Source organism: Pelodiscus sinensis, chromosome 21 (assembly GCF_049634645.1).
Source record: "Pelodiscus sinensis isolate JC-2024 chromosome 21, ASM4963464v1, whole genome shotgun sequence".
NCBI lineage: Eukaryota > Metazoa > Chordata > Testudines > Trionychidae > Pelodiscus > Pelodiscus sinensis.
The window spans coordinates 12449013-12469734 of NC_134731.1; the positions used below are offsets into that span (position 1 = coordinate 12449013).

At 47.4% G+C, this 20722-nt stretch overlaps 1 protein-coding gene and 1 long non-coding RNA gene across 2 annotated transcripts in view; one reads left to right on the forward strand and one right to left on the reverse strand.

Moving 5' to 3' along the window:
• Window positions 1-229: 229 nt before the first annotated feature.
• Window positions 230-8287, reverse strand: EXO5 (exonuclease 5). Its single transcript, XM_075904881.1, has 5 exons — window positions 7860-8287; window positions 6088-6356; window positions 3851-3955; window positions 2779-2951; window positions 230-1761 (listed from the first exon to the last, which is right to left on the reverse strand). The coding sequence occupies exons 1-5, from the start codon at window positions 8114-8116 to the stop codon at window positions 1294-1296; spliced, it is 1272 nt and encodes a 423-aa protein (XP_075760996.1). The 5' UTR covers window positions 8117-8287; the 3' UTR covers window positions 230-1293.
• The window catches only part of LOC142819263 (uncharacterized), a 39900-nt gene continuing 27369 nt past the window's right edge, over window positions 8192-20722 (forward strand). Inside the window, exon 1 of the long non-coding RNA XR_012897089.1 lies at window positions 8192-8325. This is a non-coding gene — a long non-coding RNA (uncharacterized LOC142819263). The remainder of the gene's footprint in view (window positions 8326-20722) is intronic.

Here is a 20722-nt window from a genome sequence, read left to right on the forward strand (position 1 = left end):
GCAAAGAAACCGCTCTATGAATTTACACCAGTTGAAAATATGGCTCATCACATGTGTATTTTCTCATGACTAATATTTAACCTTTATGAATTTTGCAGCAGCTATATCCTCCTTTCCCTCCCCCCTGCACATGCTCATCCAAACTGATTGTTTCTAGTCCAACATAGGAGAAATGGGTTCATCCCCCACTCAAATTTCAATTAAATAGGAGACTTTCCTGCTATGGAAATAGTGAAAATTTCTATTTATTTGATTTCAACAGTAAAACAAAAACAAAAAATTCCAAAAATCCAAACATACAAAAAATGTCTTAATTGTGGAGGAGTTATTACTCAGTACAAAATTTAAAACATTTTAAAAATACATTTTCCTTGATACAATCAAGTAATAAGTTAAATAGTCAGCGGATACAAAATAACTCACTCACTAGAATATTAATTTTGACAACACATAAAAAAGGTTAAAAGCTTTCATGAGGAATGAGGTTGACTTAGGAGGCTGACCCAGCAAGGCAATGAATGACTATGATTCCTACTCATCTCAATGGGCGTGAGGGCACTTAGCATTCTACAGACACTGTGTAAGGCTTACACTTCAGCTGAGATTTCAAAGGAAAACAAGGGAGTTAGGTGCCACAATCAGACAACCTTAGAAAAATTCCAGCCTTCATATCACTGTGCCCGCCACGCAGCACTACTGGGTTTGGGGAGAGAGCTGGGTCTCGCTTTAGCCTCACAGAGAATGGCTGATAGGTCTTTGGGACAGCAAACAGAGGAGGAGGCCGTTACTACAAAGGAACTAAAGATGAAGCACCAGCTTTAGATGTATTGGACTCTAGGGTTATGGTCTGAATCCATCTCTGCATAAGAGTTTCTAGCATCAGGAAATGAAAAAAAACCCAACCACCTATTGGGCTTTTCATGTTCAAACCACTTGGCAGATAAAATTAAATAACCCGCAGAGAACCCATATTTGGTAGGCGTTTTACCTCCACTTTATAGATGGGGAAATGGAGGCACAGAGAAATGAAATAACTTGCACAGCTTGCCTCCTGTTAGACTGCACTGCTGTCACAATAAGCACTCTGTAAAACGATCATAAAAGCACTTAAAATGTCATATTATGCACACGCTGCCAAAGTCACAATTGGTGCAATGACTTCTGCTTAGAAAAGCACGGGGATTTGCCCCTCTTACGACTGCTCCGTTCTGACCGGTTAACCCAGTGAACTGAGTGCACGCGTATTTTCGCATCAACAAGGTGGAACCTCCTTACAGGACAAAGTGATTGCCTTCATTTACTCTTCTTCAATCCACTTCTCTGTTCAGGCCCGTCTGCCCTTGTCCTTCTCCAGTCACAGATCTCCGAGTAGCTACATGACCGGCATTTCCAGGCTTCCTCAATTTCCACTCCCTGTACCTCCCTTTGTCCTTTCCAGTAGGCCAGGTAGCACTGCACCCTCTCTCTCACCTTTTCTTCTTCAAATTCAACCACCTCTGTCCCAAGTGGAGTGTCACTGTCCTGGTGGCTGTACTCAATTGTCAGGCGGTCAATACTGGGGAGGTCCGAGAGCGTCAGGTTCAGATACATCAGCTCCAGGAGGTCCCCAAAGCAGGTTACCACAAATCCTACTTTCTGAGCATGCTGCCTAATTTGCGATCCCAGGGGCTGCTCTGGCCTTAGACGGATGTGACGGGTGATAACATCTGGTTTCAACTGTCCTTGGATCATGGCATCAAAAATGTATTTATACAAACAGACCTGAAGGGGGAAAGATAATTCAATAGATGATCCAAACAATCTGCTAGAGCAAACCGGTTTAAAGAATGCAACAAGCTGGGATGAACTTCCTTAGGCTATGTCTGAACTTGCAACTGGGGTGAGAGTCCAGCTTGCATGGACATACTCCCTCAGGGCTGGGGACAGAGAGAGAGAGAGAGAGTGTGTGTGTGGGTGGGGGGGAGGAGGGGAAGAAGAGACTTGGAAGGAGCAGAGCCTTGGGCAGACGGGGCGGAGCTAGAAGCCTCGGGCAGAAAGGGCGGAGCTAGAGGCTAGCTTCCCCCAGCACCCTCAACACCACCTGAACTGTGCCGCACGGGCTCCGGAGGGGATTTAAAGGGCCTGGGGTTCCAGCTGCTGCCTTGGTAGCAGCAGTGGTAGCTAGAAATGACCTCCTCTGGTCCGGCAAAATCCCTCATCCAGGACCAATCAGGTCCCAAGGGTGCCAGACCAGGGAGGTCCAACCTGTACTGTGGATTCCAATTTGGGAGTAACAGGGAGAGACGGGAAGCCAAGGAGGGGGCAGGGGTGGGGCTGGCAGCAGGCAGGGATGGGGACAGAAATGACCTCTGCTGATCTGGCAAAATCCTTCATCCGGGACCAATCTGGTCCCAAGGGTGTTGGACTAGGGAGGTCCAGCCTGTACTCTGAATTCCAGTTTGGGTCACTGTACTCCACTTATACAGAGTTCCCCTTCTAATTTCAACTGAGTAATTCCTCTCCTAACCAGTTGCGTAACACGGCTGCTGGCTTGCAAACAGCTGCTTCCTTTCATCCCAGAAATGGCTGCAATTCACATACAAATTTGTACAATAATCTGTAGAATGTTTCTGGAATAAGAGGGACTGTCTACAAACAAGGCGATTACGTTATATCAGTCATGACAGCGTAATACTAAAACATCAATAATCACTTCTCTATACCCATCGGTTGCTTGTTATCTGAGCAAATACTGTCTCTAGAGGCAGGCCTGTATGGATCTGAACATATTTTACCCACCTGGAAATAATCTCTCTTTTTCTGTGCTTCAGAAGGCATAGAAGGTCGGCCTCGAGTTTTCAGCTCTCTCAACTCCAGCTCTCCCTTGGCCGTATAGCACAGCTCATCAATAATTCCCACCAGGAAGATACCATCTATTACTCCAAACACTGGAAGCTCCCGCACGCAACCACCTGGAACACACAAGAGGAGACCCACTCATTTCATGAGGCTTTTGAATGATGACAACGCACACTGAAGTAACACTGCAAACTTCTTTCCGGTGTACTATGGATGCATTTTCAGGATCTGCATTTAGACACCTGATTAAGAAGAGTTTCATTTTAATAATCTAAGGTGGTTATTAGAAATTCAGACACGGGAGTTTAAAATAATGTTTTTTGTCTCCACAATCTCTAATTCTTATCTAGGCCAGCGGTTTTCAAACTTTTTTTCTCAGGACCCCGTTGAAGAAAATTGTCGATGCCCACGACCCAACATAATGTGACTAGAGTGTGACCAAGTTGAGGCTGAGGAGGAGAGCTTTGGGGTACCGGAGGGGGCTCTGGCTTTGAGGGTGTCAGGGCTGGGGCAGGTAGGGCTTACCTCGAGCGGTTCCCGGTCAGCGCGGGGGCTACGACAACTTCCTGACTCTCCTGGTACTGTAGACCATGCTGCACCCAGAAGCAGGCAGCAGCAGGTTCCCAGCCAGCGGGAGTGCGGAGCTAGTGCTCAGGGCAGGGGCAGTGCGTGGGAGCTCTGTGTGCTCTCTGCCACCCCCACCCCTTCACCTAGGAGCCAGGTTTGGGGTGCAGCTGAGTCTGCGGTACAGGACTGGCAGACAGCTGCCTTAGCACCCGACTGGCCACCTGATCCCCCTGCAGCAACGAGACCCTGTGTCTGGCATTCCACGACCCGTACTGGGTCACGACCCATCACTGGAAAACCCCTGCCCTAAGCTGGCACAAAGGTCACAATAAGTTCATTTATATTAATATATTTTCATAAATAAATAAATTTGCTTACAACACACATATACATCACAACAAAGTTAAAAAAAAAATAGGACAATGCTCTTTGCCTGCCTACATACCTGCCTGTAGCACTGGAATCATAGAAAGCAGATTCAGTATTTTTAGTGCCCAAGAATCTTCCTTGCTGGTCGTACGTACTTCCACTATATCATGGACTTCTAGTTCTGATTTCAAAAAGAGATTAAGCCATTATTAATCTTTTCTCACGGTCCCGCCTCAAAGCCACAACTAAGCTCTGGGTCCCAATAGGCTAGGCCTGCAAAGCCTGGTAAAAAAACGTCAGTAAAACACGATGGACGAGTGGGAGAGGAACCCAGAACAGAGATGTGACATGATTGGTCCGGGGTCACTCAATAGATCAGTCGCAGGGTTAGGAATAGTACCCAGTGCTCCTGATCCCTCCAAGCCAGTGATCTCCATTTGAAAATAATCACCAATGTTAGGAAATGATACAGACTTAGGCCTCTTGCTTGACCCTGGTGCAACAGATCAAACCACTGAGGGTGACAAGGAACGCTTTTTTTTCCTATATGTGAATTATAGACCAGAAGTGGATACAGTAGGACAGCTAATGCAATGAAAATGCTCTAGAATACCCATGGTACGGAGAAGAGAGCAGCTCCATGTGCTGTTGCTCTTCCTCCCTGCTGCTGGAGATAGGGATGTTAAATATCAGTTAATTGAATAGTCGGGTAAGCTTCTTGGTTAGTCGACTACAGCTGGACCCTGAGTTGCAATCGGTTGACTTACAACCGTTTGCAGTTACGACCAAAGCTGTCGTAAACGGTGGACCCTGAGTTATAAACGCGGTTGCATGTAACTCAATGGGGTCTGATTTATGAACAAATCGAGTTACGACCAATTGCTTGGTCCGTAGCCAGTTTGTAAGTCGGGAAGAAGCTGTATTCTGTAGTCCCCAGGGGCGGGGCTGGCAGCAGTGTGGGGTGCCAGGTGGGAGCTAGTCCGCGAGGGGAGCCAGTTTAAAAACTAGCTCCTCTTGCAGACTGGCTGCTTGCTGCCCTCTGAAAAAGAGGCAGCAGTGCGGGGTGGCAGCAACCCCTGTCGGGGAAAGAGGGGATCTGAGCTCCTGGACTCCGTGCGAACTGGAACTGAGCCAGGCTGCCTGCCCACCCCGCTTCTAATACACTTTAAATGCAAAGCCACAGCAGGGGTAGGTCCTGGACCCGGCGTGAGCCAGAACTGAGCCAGGCTACTGGCTAGCCTGCTAAAAAAATGTCCTGGTTTGGAGGGAGGGAAGGGGGGAGAGAAGGGAAGAGGGAAATGTGTGTAGTCTATAGCATTAACCAATAAGCTTTTGCTTATCGGTTAATCGACTACACTATTACATCCCTAGCTGCACTTCCCCTGCGGCTTTTACCCGCCGCTCCCATAGCAGCGAGGGTGGTGCCTCAGAGCAGTGCAGAGAGCCACCTGTGTCTCTGGGGGCAGGTAAGCACCCCACCCCTCGCAGCACCCTCCCGGGACCGGCAAAGTCTTTAAAATGGCATACCCTGTTTCCCAGGGTTGCCGGATGAAAAAGGTTCAAGTGTCTGTGCTTTTGGAAGTATAGGAGACTAAAAGGGGACACTCTGCTTGCAAGCCTGGCGACATGAATAGGCTTGTAGAGATCTAGCTGGGGGTAGAGTTTAGGGATGTAAAAAAGAAGAGTTTAAATAGTTAACCGGTTAAACAACTAAATAACCCCCTACCCAGCCTGTGCTGCTACAACAAGTCTGGAATTGTGGGGTGAGGAGCGAGGCAGCACAGCCTCAGAACTGCTTAAAGAGCCCCACTTGTCAAGAGCTGAGGGCTCTGCACATGGGACTGCCTGGCTAGGGGAGAAGCATTTCATCCTCTGCGACAGCAGCTCAAGACAGTGCAGTGAGTCTCTCCCAGCTGGACCGGGATCTGTTGCTGAGGGAGAAGTGCCCCTCCTCCAGCTAGACAGCTGGGTATACAGAGCCCTGAGCACCAGCTGGGCAGGGCTGATTAAGCAGCTGCAGGGCCATGGAGCTTAGAGGGAACCTTGTCCAAGACCCATCTGCCTTCCCTACATGGCTGGTAACACCAGTTACTTGATAAGCATTCCGGTAACCCCAATGCTTACCAGGTTTAAGTGGGTAACCTTTTACACCCCTGGTAGAATTTGATCCAGCACATTACAAGTAAACAAGTTTAACACACATGATAAAGCTTTTGGAAACCTTTGCAGAAAACATCGACACACCCTAGCATAAATTATGCCGGGAGAACAAACAAAATGGAAGTTTGGACTGCAACATCCTAGTAGCATTACCTCTGGCTAGATGTATGCTCTTCCCTGTGTTTAACAACCGGACCTTTTCTGATGCTTGTAGCAGGGGGAGCTCCCTCCCATACACCATTTGTTGCTCGCACCAACTCTGAGTGGACAGATCAGTCACACTAAGGTACTTCAAGGAGTATTTTTCCAGGGGAGTCTGTGCTCGCTTTCTTTTCACCTGCCCCGCTGCGGTGTCTGCAGCCACCTCCGTACTTAGGGAGTCCAGAGGCAGGTCACTTGAGGAGTTCGGCTGTCCAGAATCTCTACAATGAATTAAAGACATCAGTTGTTCCCCCTCCTCTCTTTAGGGCTACGTCTACACTGGCACCCTTTTCCGGAAATGCTTATAACGGAAAACATTTCCATTATAAGAATTTTTGGAAAAAGTGCGTCTACATTGGCAGGATGCTTTTCCGAAAAAGCACTTTTTGCGGAAAAGCGTCTGTGGCCAATCTAGACACGCTTTTCCGCAAAAAAGCCCCGATCGTCATTTTCGCGATCGGGGCTTTTTTGCAGAAAAGAAATCTCTGCTGTCTACACTGGCACTTTTCCGGAACAGTTTTCCGGAACAGGACTTTTGCCCAAACGGGAGCTGCATATTTTTTCCGGAAAAACACTGACAATTTTACATTAGATCGTCAGTGCTCTTCCGGAAATTCAAGGGGCCAGTGTAGATAGCTGGCAAGTTATTCCGGAAAAGCAGCTGATTTTCCGGAATAAGTGGCCAGTGTAGACACAGTCTAAGGCTGTGTCTACACTGGCATAAATTTCCGGAAATGCTTAAAACGGAATACTATTCCGTTTTCAGTTTTTCCGGAAAAGGAGCGTCTACATTGGCAGGCTGCTTTTCTGGAAAAGCCCTTTTTCCGGAAAAGCGTCTGTGGCCAATGTAGACGCGCTTTTCCGGAAAAGAGCCCCGATCGCCATTTTCGCGATCGGGGCTTTTTTTCGGAAAAGACTACTGGGCTGTCTACACTGGCCCTTTTCCGGAACAGTGTTCCGGAATAAGGACTTATGCCCGAGCAGGAGCAGAATAGTTTTTCCGGAATAGCGGCTGATTTTGTACAGTAGAGCATTGTTGCTTTTCCGGAAATTCAAGGGCCAGTGTAGACAGCTCGCAGCTTATTCCGGAAAAGCGGCTGATTTTCCGGAATAAGTGGCCAGTGTAGACACAGCCGTAGTGTCCAACTAATTGTTTTGCAGGTTGCAAAGTCAGTTTCTCCAGCAAAGCCCCCAGCAGGAAGATGAACTAGCCAAGTTCGGAGCAATCCCGTTAGGAGCACGCTGGTACAATGCTTCCTGTGGCCATGCTACACTCTGAGAAGGGGAAGCCCGAGCCAGACCAGGCAAGCTAGGACTTGCCCTCCCCTGGCTCTGAGGAAGGGGGTTCCTCCTCCCATTAAAGCGTAGGCCCCACTACACTGGTGAGTCTTCAAACAGCCACGGGGCTCCTCACGGTTTTGGCTAAAACAAACTAACCCGCCGCGCCTCTGCTTGCCCCCCGCCCCGGAAGGGAGCCGCGGGAAAACCCCTCTGCGCCTTGGGAAGCGAGGCAGGGCGAGCCGGCCAGGTCCCCCGCATTCGGGACCCGAAAGGGGAGCAGGTGGCCCCCGGCTTGGGAAGCGCCCGAAGTCTGGGGCCAGAGGCTTGGGGGGGGGACTCTCCTAGGGGCAGCCCCCCGGCACACACGGAGTTTGCTGGGGCAGAGCCGCTGGGTTGCGCGTTCCAAGCGAGCCCCGCAGCTGGGCCGAGCGGGCGGCGCTTACCCCGGCTGCGGCGAGTCCCGCGCCGGCTCCTCCAGCAGCTGCAGGATCTCGGAGTCGCTGAGCTCGGAGCTCGTCCCCGCCATGGCCGCTTGGAACGCAACACAAGGGCAGGTCCCTGCAGCGCCAGTCTCCTCCTTCCTCCGCCCTCCCGCACAGCAGCGAGCGGGGCCAGCCCCCTGGAGCCCAGCACAGGGCAAGGGGCCTCGGCTCGGAGGCTGCTGGCTGGGGAGGCGCGTACGCAGCTCGCTGGCCAGCATCAGTTATTTAACAGCAAGGGGCGGCCAAACTCACTGCACAGCCAGAGGGGAATCTGTAGCAGTCCAAGCGCCGGGGCGCCTGCTCCCTGGGAGGCACTAGCCAGGGGTCAGGCTTCAGCCAACGTGTGTGGAAGCCCCGAGCCCTGGCAGATGCGCCCCCGCCCCAGCACCCTGCTGAACTCCCCAGCTCCTCCTGGGCCCCAAGGCTGGTAGGTGGAGAATGGGGGAGAGGGAGGAGCTTAGCGAGCTGCACTGGAATGGGATGAGCTATTGGTGGTGTCCGGAAAATGCTGGGAGGGAGTGGATGGAGTAGGTAAGGGGGGGTGCAGGGGATGCACGGATGGTCTGCAGGGGGAGTGTGGCCCACAGGTTGCCCACCACTGGATATCAATTAGGGTTTCTGAAAAAATACAACAAACAAAAAAGGATCCTGAGAGTTTTTAAGAAAAAAAAAAAAAAACCCAGTGTGGCCCCTTTAAGAAATGCTTAGGCCCTACCAGGCTGCCAGCAGTGGCAGGACAGCTTGCCTGCAGAACCTGGTAAGCAGTAGAGGTGCCAGGCTGTCTCCATATTGAGCCAGATAGCCCAGGATTTTTGCCTCCTGGCCGGGAAAAAATCAGAAAATACCGCACATTTTAGGTGTCTAGTGTTTTCTGAAATTTTTTTTACCAGACAGGAGGCGAAAATTCCAAACTGTCCGGTTCAATACTGGACACCTGGCAACCCTAATTTCAATCTCGCAGCCCACTGAGACGAAGGAAGGCCACTCAGGCGGCCCAGTGACTAGTCTTGGTTGCCCGTTGCTGACCTAAAGTGACAATTCCTATTCTCAGAGCTGCGCTGAGAAAATGCTGATTCCCAACCAAGGGCAGGAATGAAGCACAGGAAATGCATGGGTGTGTCTCATGAAAATCCCGTGGGATTAGAATGTGGTCAAAAATCATGTCAGGTGGCCCAGTATCCCAAGAGTGACTTACAGAATCAGTCCCTGGCCCCAGGCTGCGTTTGATATTAAACTGATGCCCCCCACTTAGCCAGTATCGATTCTGTCTTCCCCATGCAGACTCTCCTGAATTTACCGTGATTCTTTCAGTATCTGGTGTCTTTTGCAAAGCCCCCAGCTCCTGCTTGCATGTCTAGAGCCCCACGAATTCGTGGATAGCCGCTTTATATCCACAAACCATTTTTGCAGATCACGGATGGGATGCGGATACAAATTCTGTATCTGCACAGGGCTCTCGTCATGTGACTAGATAAGAGTTTCATCGTTTTAGGAAAAAAAAGTTTCTAGCAGAAAAGAGCTTGACGATGTGATCCAAGTGCATCCTAAAAGGCTCAGCAAGCAGAAGTCAAACAACCTGAATCCCCAATATACTATTGTTTTATGTTCAAAACTCATGATTCTGTAAGCCACTCTTGGGATACCAGACAGCCGGACATAAGAATGGCCAGACTGGGTCAGACCAAAGGTCCATCCAACCCAGTGTCCTGTCTGCCGACAGTGGCCAATGTCAGGTGCCCCAGAGGGATGAACCAAACAAGTAATGATCAAGCGATCTCTCTCCTGCCATCCATCTCCAGCCTCTGAAACAGAGGCTAGGGACACCATTCCTTACCCATCCTGGCTAATAGCCATTAATGGACCTAACCTCCATGAATGTGTCTAACTCTTTTTTAAACCCTGTTATAGTCCTAGCCTCCTCAGGCAAGGAGTTCCACAGATTGACTATGTGCCATGTGAAGAAGAACTTCCTTTTATTTGTGTTAAACCTGCTGCCCATTTCATTTGGTGGTCCCTATTATTAATAGTTTTAATACAGTAAACTTCCGATAATCCGGCACCTTTGGGACCCAGGGGAGCCGGATTATCATATATGCCGGACTATCAGAAGGGGGGGCTATGAGGGGCCTGGGGTGGGGGGGGGTGCCACCCCAGACCCCTCATAGCCCCCTTCCGATAGTCCGGCTCTGCCCCAGGCGTCCCTGATTCAGCCGCTGCTGAAACTGACCAGCAGCGGCTGAATCGGAGACGCCTGGGGCAGAGCAGCTGGAGTGCTGCTGGGTTGGTCGGGGTAACGCCGACCCTTGGTGCGGCGAGACCAACCAGGCAGCACCCCAGCTGCTCTTGGGGACGCCTGGGGCAGAGCAGCTGGGGTGCTGCTGGGTTGGTCCTGCACCGCCGCTCCTCTGCGCTACTGGATCAACCCAGCAGCACCCCAGCTGCTCTGCCTCAGGTGTCCTCAAGTCAGACATTGCTGATACTGATCAGCAGCTGACTCCAGGAAGCCTGAAGCAGAGCAGCTCTGCCCCGGGCTTCCCGGAGTCAGCCGCTGGTCAATTTCAGCAGCGGCTGACTTGGGGACGCCTGGGGCAGAGCAGCTGGGGTGCTGCCGGGTTGATCCAGTAGCACCGAGGAGCGGCGGTGCGGGACCAACCCAGCAGCACCCCAGCTGCTCTGCCCCAGGCGACCCAAGTCAGCCGCTGCTGAAATTGACCAAGAGCTGACTCCAGGAAGCCCGAGGCAGAGCAGCTCTGCCTCGGGCTTCCTGGAATCAGCCGCTGGTCAGTTTCAGCAGCGGCTGAATCAGGACGCCTGGGGTGCTGCCGGGTTGGTCCCGCAGCCCCCAGGGGCAGCGCTAGGGGACCTACCCAGCAGCGCCCCAGCTGCTCTGCCTCCGGCTTCCCCGATTCAGCCGCTGGTCAGTTTTAGCAGCGGCTGAATAGGGGAAGCTGGGGGCAGAGCAGCTCCAATGGTCTGGCTGCGGAGCACTTCCGGGTTCCTGATGGTGCCGGATCATCAGGAGTGCCGGACCGTCAGATGCCGGACCATTGGAGTTTTACTGTATTATGGGAACGAGTACAGAACTTTTCCTTATTCACTTTCTCCACACCATTCATGACTTTATAGACCTCTATGACCTGACTTTTGACCACATTCTAATCCCAAGGGATTTTTATGAGACACGCACACACATTTCCTGTGCTTCGTTCCTGCTCTTTAGGTCAGCGATGGGCAACCAAGACAAGTGAGTGGGCCACACGAGTGGCCCTCCATCTCTGTGGCCTGCAAGATTGAAATCCAGTGGTGGGCAACCGGAAGCCTGCGGGTCATTGGGGTTCCACCTGCAGACACCACACGCACCCCCACCTCCCATGCCTCTCATGCACTTGGGCATCGGAGCCGTGCACTTACATCCACTTCCCCCTCCCTCCCAGCACTTTTGGAGCACCATGAATCACCTCAGAAAGTGCTGAGAGGGAGGGGGACGGGAAGGAAGAGGTAAGTGTAGGGTTCTAGTACCCCAGTGTGCAAGAGGTATGGGGAATAGGGGCAGAGAGGTGGTGCATGGGCCACAGGTGGAACCCCCATGGGCCACAGGTGGAACCCCCATGGGCCACAGGTTGCCCACCACTTCTTTAGGTGGTCTCTCTTCATGCTGGTTATGCTATGGCTATCAATGTGCAGCAGGCACCAGGGGCTGCATGAGTCTCAAATGAAGCAGAGAGGCAGCAGCATAATAATACAATGTCGTGACACAGCAAAACCAGAGAGAGATGTTGCGTCAGATGAAAGAATTATCCAAAGGGCAATTAGTGGGTAAGTCAGTCAGACTGAGGTGTCTCCTGCTCAGGGCAGGAAACTTGACAGAGCTGACACAGTGAATGCGTTTGTTCAAAGTCATGCTGCAAAGAATACGATTAAGCTAAGCACTGAAAAGCCTTGATCCCCTGCTCACATAAACACAGAAGCACCGAGTTACTAAGAGGAGTTTCACACCTGCCGCCTTGTTCTGCTGTGTCTTTGCCTCTAAGGCTCGTAAGTAGCCCCCTTTTGTCCCATGACAGAATCTTACATAGGATGCCTTCAGACTTTGCATCTGTTTATTAAGCTCTTCCTGCATGATGGATGTTCTAATCTATTCGTGTCTGCTGGCGCGGGCTGAGCTGGGTTATTAAAAAGGGATAGAAGCTGATTTTCCACCCATAATTTTGTTTGGATCAGCAAAGGCAAGGGAAGCGCATGGCAGTTGTACACACTCAGACAGGAACTAGTGCTTCCCCTGGACCAGAGGGGCTCAAACTCAGTTTACTTTAGGGCTAGCACCAGTCTTCAAATCCTCCTCTGGCAGGGCTCCAAGGAGAAGTGGGGTTCTCCCCCCCTCATGCATCCCGGACCCCGTCTGTTGCCCATGGCTGATTTAACTCTCTTGGGGGTCCCCACTGCCACCCTGCACTTTGGGGAGGCTCCGCAGTGGCCCAAACATCCTATGGATGAGAGAAGCCCCATACTCAGGTTAGCCTGCGGGGCCCAAGGCAGGCTGGGGCCAGCAGCAGGGGTCGGATCCCTTCCCCCGCTCACCGTGATGGGAGGAGCCACAGAGACGTGGAGCGACAAAGCAGCCTCTGCACTGGGCTGGGCTGACATTGACACTTATTTTGCCTAAGGGAAGGGTCAACAAGTAGCAAAGTGCACCAGCCACGCATTGCGGGTTGCTGCTCTAAACAGATGGTCAACGGTGTGCTTTCTCAAACCAGGGCAGTTGCAGATAGTGGTCGTTTAATGCAGTCATAGGTGTTTAAGGCTAGGTCATTGCGTCTGGCCTCTGGTATGCCACCCACATAAAATCTCACCCAGCTATTTCTGCATCAAGCCACAGCTTCTGTTTAGGTTAGCATCCCTTTTAGAAGGACCGCCAGGCCAGGCTTACACTACCATTTTGCCTCGGTATAACTCTGTTGATTAGGGGTGCGAAAAGCCCAGGAGTGAAGCAGTTATAGTGACCTAAGCTCCGGTGTAGGTAGTGCTAGACTGCCAGGAGAACTTCTTCCATTGACAGAGTTGCCATTACTCATGGAGCTGCATTAACAATGTTGCTAGGAGAAGCTGTCCTGTCGGAGTGGTGGCATCTTCACTATCGCACTCACAGCTCTGCCACTAGCTTTTGAAGAGCAGACCTGCCCCCGGACTTGATTGAAAGACTTCAAGTGATGAAGACTCCACCACAGCCCTTGGAAAGTTGTTCCAATGGTTAATTTCCTTCACCTTTGAACAAATTGTTCTTTATTTCTTCTCAGAATTGATCTAGCTTTTTGCCATTGGACCGCATTATGCCTTTTTTCTGCTAGATCAAAGAGGCATTTCTATCAAACATCCCTTACTCATGTGGGTACTTGCAGATTGTGATCAAATCACCTATTAATCTCTCTGGCTACATCTAGACTGCAGTGTTAAATTGGAAAAAGATACATGTCTTTTTCCAATTTACTTTAGAAAAAGGCTTTCAAATTTTGGCATGTCTACACAATACCAAATTTTGGAAAAAAAAGTGCTCTTTCGAGTCATCCCTTATTCCTCGTAGAACAAGGTTTACAGAGATGGCAAAAGAACACTTTTCCAAAAAAATTCCGAAAAAGAAGATGCGTTCCTTGGACATTGCGTTGCTTTTCTGGGATACAAGAGGTATCCAGAAAAAGCAATGCAGTCTAGACATAAGCCTCTCTCTCTCTCTCCTCCATAAACCAGTTAAGTGAGCTTCTTAGGTCTCCTTCAGCAGGGCCCATGATAGGTAACAGAATGTTTTCAGGGGCAAGATAAGAGAAAGTACCACTGTTCTGTCAGGGTACGTCTACACAGCAGCGTTATTTCAGAATAACTGACATTATTATGAAATAACAAAGAGCATGTCTATACTGCAAGCCCTTATTTTGAAATTCCCCCAGGACATCCTACTCCAACTCCTGTAACCCTCATTTTATGAGGAACAAAGGAAGTCAAAGGAAGAGTGGTCCTCCTTTGACATCCTGCTGTGTAGACAGTGCCAAAAGCCGAAATAAGCTATTTTGACTTAAGCTACGCAATTGAAGTAGCTCAAGTTGTGTAGCTTAATTTGACTTTTGCCCTGCTGCGTGGACGTGCCCTCAGAGAAGAGTTATGTTGGCAGGACACAAGCTTGGAAGGGATTATGCTTTTATTCAGGCTCTCCAGCATAGGCACCATACCAGCTTCTCGTGAAAACCTCACTTTGTTAGAAGCCTGTTGGTAATTTAAAACCACTGCACTGGGGAGAATGTGACAAAGGGAATTATCTCAAGGTCATATAAAACAATGGGAGAGAGTCCATACAAAAGCTCTTAGACCTCTCTCTTTCTGGCAGAGACCTGGATGTAGTTTTTCCCCCCAGTCACGAATTAATACTGATTTGTGGCAATAAATGTTTAACACTTTTCAATTTGGCAAGAGAGACACTGATTAATGTGACCAGGTGCACGTATATCACACAAGCTAGAATGTACTTTATGTCTCTAGATGCCTTTCCTTTTTTATTGGAAAGAGTACAGAGGATTCGACTGTACATCATTCAGCTGGTACAACGCTCCTTTGACCAGGGACTTACTACAGCTTGGCTTGAACTCGAACATCTGTTTATGATGGGCATCTACCCAGATATCTCCCAGATGGGCTACTAGTGAAACTTGGGCAATAACCCACTGCGGCAAGTGTCCCTATTAATATCACTCTAGGCCATAAACAGTTTAGTGTTACAGATTTATCATTCAATTTTTCATTATAAAGGGATGGCCACCTTATGGGAAATTCCCTGACAATAGTTTCTTTTTTAATTGTGAGAAGAATAAAAAGTGAGCAAACCGGATTGCTACACAGAGCAAGTAATACCCAAGCCTTATAATACTTGACTATTGCAAAGTTAATCCAGAGGCAATAATGCTGCAGTGACAGTTAGCTTTTGATCTTCTGTTTGCAGTTTTATCTCCCATGACACAGTATTTTCTGAAAACAGAAGATGTACTGGTCTTTTTTCAGGCTACAAATATGCTGCATCTGTTTAGTCATGGCTCTAAACCAAAGAAACTCATGTGCACTAAAACTGTTAGCTGAAATTCTTAAAGAGATTCAAAGCCCAGTTCCTGTTAATATTAATAATTGTGTGACCAAATCCTCTAGCCAGCTTTCCAAATCCAGGTTGTATTGGGCATTTTTAGACACTTAGGCTGTGTCTAGACTGGCAAGTTTTTCCGCAAAATCAGATGAAAAACTTGCCAGCTGTCTACACTGGCCACTTGTAAGATCGTCAGTGCTTTTCCGGAAATACCATGCTGCTCCTGTTCGGGCAAAAGTCTTTTTCCAAAAGACTTTTGCGCAAAAGGGCCAGTGTAGACAGCACAGTAGTGTTTTCTGCAAAAAAGCCCTGATCGCGAAAATGGCTATTGGGGCTTTTTTGCGGAAAACCGCATCTAGATTGGCCACAGACGCTTTTCCGCAAAAAGTGCTTTTGAGTAAAAGCATCCTGCCAATCTAGATGTGCTTTTCTGAAAATGCTTTTAATGGAAAACTTTTCCGTTAAAAGCATTTTCGGAAAATCATGCCAGTGTAGACGTTACCCTCAAGTTAACTGGAGATCAAATACCTGGGCTCAGGAATATAACAGTGAATATTCAATCTGTAGGTTTGAAACTGCTGTAATGTGATTTTAGTACAAACCTCTAATTGGTGGTGGCATGTCACATGCACCACCTCTAATCGGTGGCATGTCACAAAAGCATCAACACATGATTTCCTGTACATAATACATTTCCTATTAGTACTATTTTGGAAAAGGGCTGAAGAATAAAGTGATATTTTCATGGTTAACTAAAGGCCCTTACATCAAACTATTTGACTTTTCCAAGGATTTGGAGGTAAAGGTACCTGCCCCGTGATGAACACTATTTACATGATAGCAGTGCCTCACAATTACTGACCCAAGGGCAACATCAGGAATTTTCTGGAGCCCTGAATTTTCATTAAAAGGAGCAGAAAGTATTTTTCTTCTCTTTTAATAGGGAGCTACAGCCCAAAGGTCTCAGCATGCAATGCTCCATCTTGATTGGAGGAGCAGGTTTGCTGGGACGGTTCTCTCTCAGGCTACGTCTACACTGTTTGTTTTTTGTGGAAGAGGAAATGCAATGAATCACTCATTAGCAAATCTTGTGCTCTCATTTGCATATTCTCTTCTGATTCTTTTTGCGGAAGAGGTTTTTGCAAAAAAAAAAAAAAAAACCCCACAGTGTAGACGGCCCATTTTTCAGCAAAAACTCCTTTTGTGGAAGATCCTGTAAACCTCATTTTTTGAGAAATAAGGAATCTTGTGGAAAAGGGTTTTTTTTCTGAAAAATGGCCCCGTCTACACTGTGGTTTTTTTCGCAGAAACCTCTTCCTCAAAAAGAGGATATGCAAATGAGAGTGCGAGATTTGCTAATGAGCGCTTCACTTGCTTTTCCTCTTCCACAAAAACAAACAGTGTTGATGTAGCCTCAGTAATTTACTGACAAAGACAAGGGCACACATGGATCCAATTTGTAGAACACTTATATGCCTTCTTTACAGGGTGCTTTGACAACTGTTCTAGGACAATCTCTGGAGTCAGGGAAAACAGCAGTCAGCAAACAATCAGGGTGAATTACAGACACACAAAATTTCAGACCCACAAGTTCCAAAATGGGAAACATAATCCTTCTCCCACAGAAGCCATTTCTCGAGGTATTCATCTACACAGCAGGAAGAACAGACCCGAAGTGTCAACACCTCCATTATAGAAATTATTAGACCACTTTTCTCTGTAAACTTACCAAAAGAATAAATTGGCCACCCGGCTGCAATCTTTTTTTTTTTTTTTTAAATCACCTCACAGGAAGAAAGACAGAAACAAAGCAGATCTGTCTCTCACACGCACACAAATACACTCACAAGACTGGGTCAAATTTTGTCAGGAGGGAGTGTACTCAGTGCTTCTATTAACCGGATAACCAGCCCGCTCAGACTCAGACATCTGACACTCCCAGAAACATCTAGCCCAATGCCCACAAATAAATTTAGGTGCCTAAATACATTTGAGGATCTGGGCCCTGGTTCACACAGGGCTTTCTCAGAAGCTGAATAAGTATTTGTACCATCACACGATCCTTATCCGTAGAACACCTCCCCCACACCTACAGGTTTGTTCTCTGGGTCAACTGCTGAGTCAGCACAGGTCCTATGCACGTCTTAATTCCCCATTAAACGGTTTTGAGGGGTCTGTAGAGTTACGCAGGCAACTGCACCATAGTGAAATCCTCTCCGGGCCTCAACCTAGCGTGTTCTCTGGCTTCCTACTCAAGGCTCAATTAATCCATCAGTGGGCCCTCGGCAAAATACATTTACGGGCCCCTATCTCATGAACTACAACACATTGCCGCACAGTCCTCTTGCCAGAGCCAGGCTGCATTGTGGATCCGCTGGACTGGCTGCTCTTCCTGCTGCAGCTAGGGGTGCTGCTCATCATGGCCGAGGGCTAACTGGGCCACATTGGAGTGTGTGGTCTTTTGAGCCTCATCCGGTAAGCAGCACTCCAGGCAGCAGCAGGATGAACAGATTCACACCGTGGCCAGTCAACCTGTGGGTGAGTGTGCCATACAGCTATTTGTGAGGCCCCAGGCTGCCCCCATGCATTTTGGCTCTAGGCACGTGTGTAGTTTGCCTCATGTTAATCTGGCCCTGATCCCACTGGAATAACTGATGGTGCATATTCCATGGCCTTGAGGCCTAAAGATGGCAACATGATGGGCACCTAGACTGTGAGCTCTTTTGGGTAGGAGCTGTCTTCTCATTATTTTGTCTGTGACACATCTAGCACCATCAGCCATGTCCTTTGATTGAGGCTCCTAAATGCTATCCTGATAATAAATAATTAATTATGCAACATTTGTGATGCCCTCTATTTGCTTTTGGGAATGGGCACCTCCCATTTGGGTAAGGGCGCCATTTTGGGAGAGTAGGATGGGTAGCAGCCGGGATGCAGCTGGCTTTTCTTCCTGTTCCCCTGATGATAATGGAGCGAGGGGAAAGTACTTGGATTCCATGAATTACTCCTCTGCCCCCTCCCTTCATCAGTCACGAGCGAGAAGCATGCGTGGAATGCAGGTACTTTCCCCTCACTCCCTTATCCCCAGGGGAACAGGAAGAAAAGCAGCTGCGTCCTGGTACACATGGCTTCCCCCCTCTCCTGCTCTCTGGAAATTGCGCCCATGCATTTGGATTCCTTCAACAGAATTCAGACAATTCAAGTCTATGGGGAAATTTTAAATCACATGATATTTCAAGAGGATGTGAAACACTAAGAAACTTCCTGCTTTCAAATCCCTACTGAGTCTGACTTTGGAATTGAACAAAAGTTGGTGACTTGGTTCCATTGACTTACACTTGCCTTTCAGTTTGGAATGCAGGCCCTGTTGGTGCCTTCTCTAATTTATGCCTCAATCATTTCCTAACTGAACACTGATGTTTACAGTGTTTACATCAGTGTTCCCTGTAAACTGTACACTTGCGTGGCAACAGAAATTAAAAGGTACAGTGACAAAAGTAAAATCTCTGCAAGTTGCATGGAAACTTTTTAAAGACACCATAATAGAGGCCCAACTTAAATGTACACCCCAAATTAAAAAACACAGTAAGAGAACCACAAAAGTACCACAGTAATGTGACTTAATCAAGTAAAAGAAGCAGTGACAGATAAAAAGGCATCTTTTAAAAAGTGGAAGTCGAATCCTAGTGAGGAAAATAGAAAGGAGCATAAATGTTGTCAAATTAAGTGTAAAAATATAAGAAGAAAAGCCAAAAATGAGTTTGCAGAATAGTTAGCCAAACACTCAAAAAGTAATAGGTAAATGTTTTTTAAGTACATCAGAAGCAGGAAGCCTGCTAAACAACCAGTGGGGCCCTTGGATGATCGAGATGCCGTAGGAGCACTCCATGATGATAAAGTCATTGCTAAGAAGCTAAATGAATTCTTTGCTTCAGTCTTCATGGCTGAGGATATTGGGAAGATCCTAAAATCTGAGCCATTCTTTTTAGATGACAAATCTGAGGAACTATCCCAGATTGAGGTGTCATTAGAGGAGGTTTTGGAACAAATTGATATAGTTAAAAATAACAAGACACCAAGACCAGATGGCATTCACCCAGGAGTTCTGAAAGAACTCAAATGTGAAATTGCAGAACTATTAACTGTGGTTTGTAAACTATCCTTTAAATCAGCTTCTGTACTTAATGACTAGAAGATAGCTAATGTGACACCAATATTTAAAAAGGGTTCCAGAGGTGATCTTGACAATTACAGACCGGTAAGTCTAACATCAGTACCGGGAAAATTAGTTGAAACTATGGTAAAAAATAAAATTGTCAGACGCATAGATGAACATAATTTGTCGAGGAAAAGTAAACATGGTTTCTGTAAAGGGAAATCATGCCTTACTAATGTACTAGAGTTCTTTAAGGGAGTCAACAAACATGGACAAGGGGGATCCAGTGGATATAGTATATTTAGATTTCCAGAAAGCCTTTGACAAGGTCCCTCACCAAAGGCCCTTAAGTAACATAAGTTGTCATGAGATAAGAGGGAAGGCCCTTTCATGGACTGATAACTGGTTAAAAGACAGGAAACAAAGGATAGGAATAAATGGTAAGTTTTCTGAGTGGAGAGAGATAACTAGTGGTGTACCGCAACGGTCTGTCCTGGGACCAATCCTATTCAATTTATTTATAAATGATTTAGACAAAGGGGCATATGTTAGTGTCTTAAACACAGATCTTTACATGCTGGAGAGCTACTGAAAATACAGATCTGCTGGAACTTAGTTTCAGCAGAGGCATGTGCCTCAAAAAAAGGTTTCCAACTTTAATCATCAGCACCTTCTCTTAAAATAAAAAGACTTCCCTTTCTGTGCACTAGATGGCACTGATGAAATAGAAATAAAAGTAAATACTATCCTCTTGGATCCCTTTACTGCTTAGGACGCTCTTGCTTCTGCAAAACATATCAGGGTTTATCCTCATCTTGAAACTGATCATAATTCTCAGCTGCATTAAGGAACATATTTAATCTCACTGAGCACTACTTTACTCAACAAGCAATCCCACTGATTTCAATGGGACTACATGAAGAGTAAGACTACTTAGAGCAGTGTTTCTCAACCTTTTTTTTTTATAAAGTACCCCTTGTTCAAAAAAAAAAAACATATATATAAGTACTCCCAGTACCTATAGTTTTCAGACACATTTTTTTCTACCATTGCAACACATTTGTTTAAACAATGTAATCGTGTAAAAATTACAAAAATAATGAAGCACTGTAAACCAAAAATTCAATTTTCTCCAAAGTTCAGTTGTGTGGACGTACCCTCTAGACATCTCTCAAGTACCCCTAAAGGTATTCGTACCACTGGTTGAGAAACACTGACTTAGATTATAGGTGACAGAATATGATTTGACTACAATCTGTATTGTAAAACTTCTATGGTCCTTAGTTTGCATACTCTTGTTCTAAGAGCAGAATTATTGAATGAGATTTACCTGCTAAGGGTATTTATAGTCAGCTTTGTAGTTGCGATTCAGTAAAACCCTGATGTTTCAACCCATGTCCACAGAGCTGTAGATCAAAACCCAAAGACACTACTGGAAATCCCCCTATACTTGCTTAAAAATACAACTGGACTCTAGGGGGCAGATCCTCAAATGGTGCAAATTGCCACAGCTCCACAAGGTCAACAAAATAAGACACAAATAAACATGTC

Excerpts from the sequence above, each read along its gene's own strand:
- EXO5 (XM_075904881.1), bottom strand. The coding sequence starts at position 8,116 with ATGCTGGCCAGCGAGCTGCGTACGCGCCTCCCCAGCCAGCAGCCTCCG. Across the intron at positions 6,357-7,859 it reads CGGGACTCGCCGCAGCCGGG|AGATTCTGGACAGCCGAACT; the intron begins GTAAGCGCCGCC and ends AATTCATTGTAG. Across the intron at positions 2,952-3,850 it reads GATTCCAGTGCTACAGGCAG|GTGGTTGCGTGCGGGAGCTT; the intron begins GTATGTAGGCAG and ends TGTGTGTTCCAG.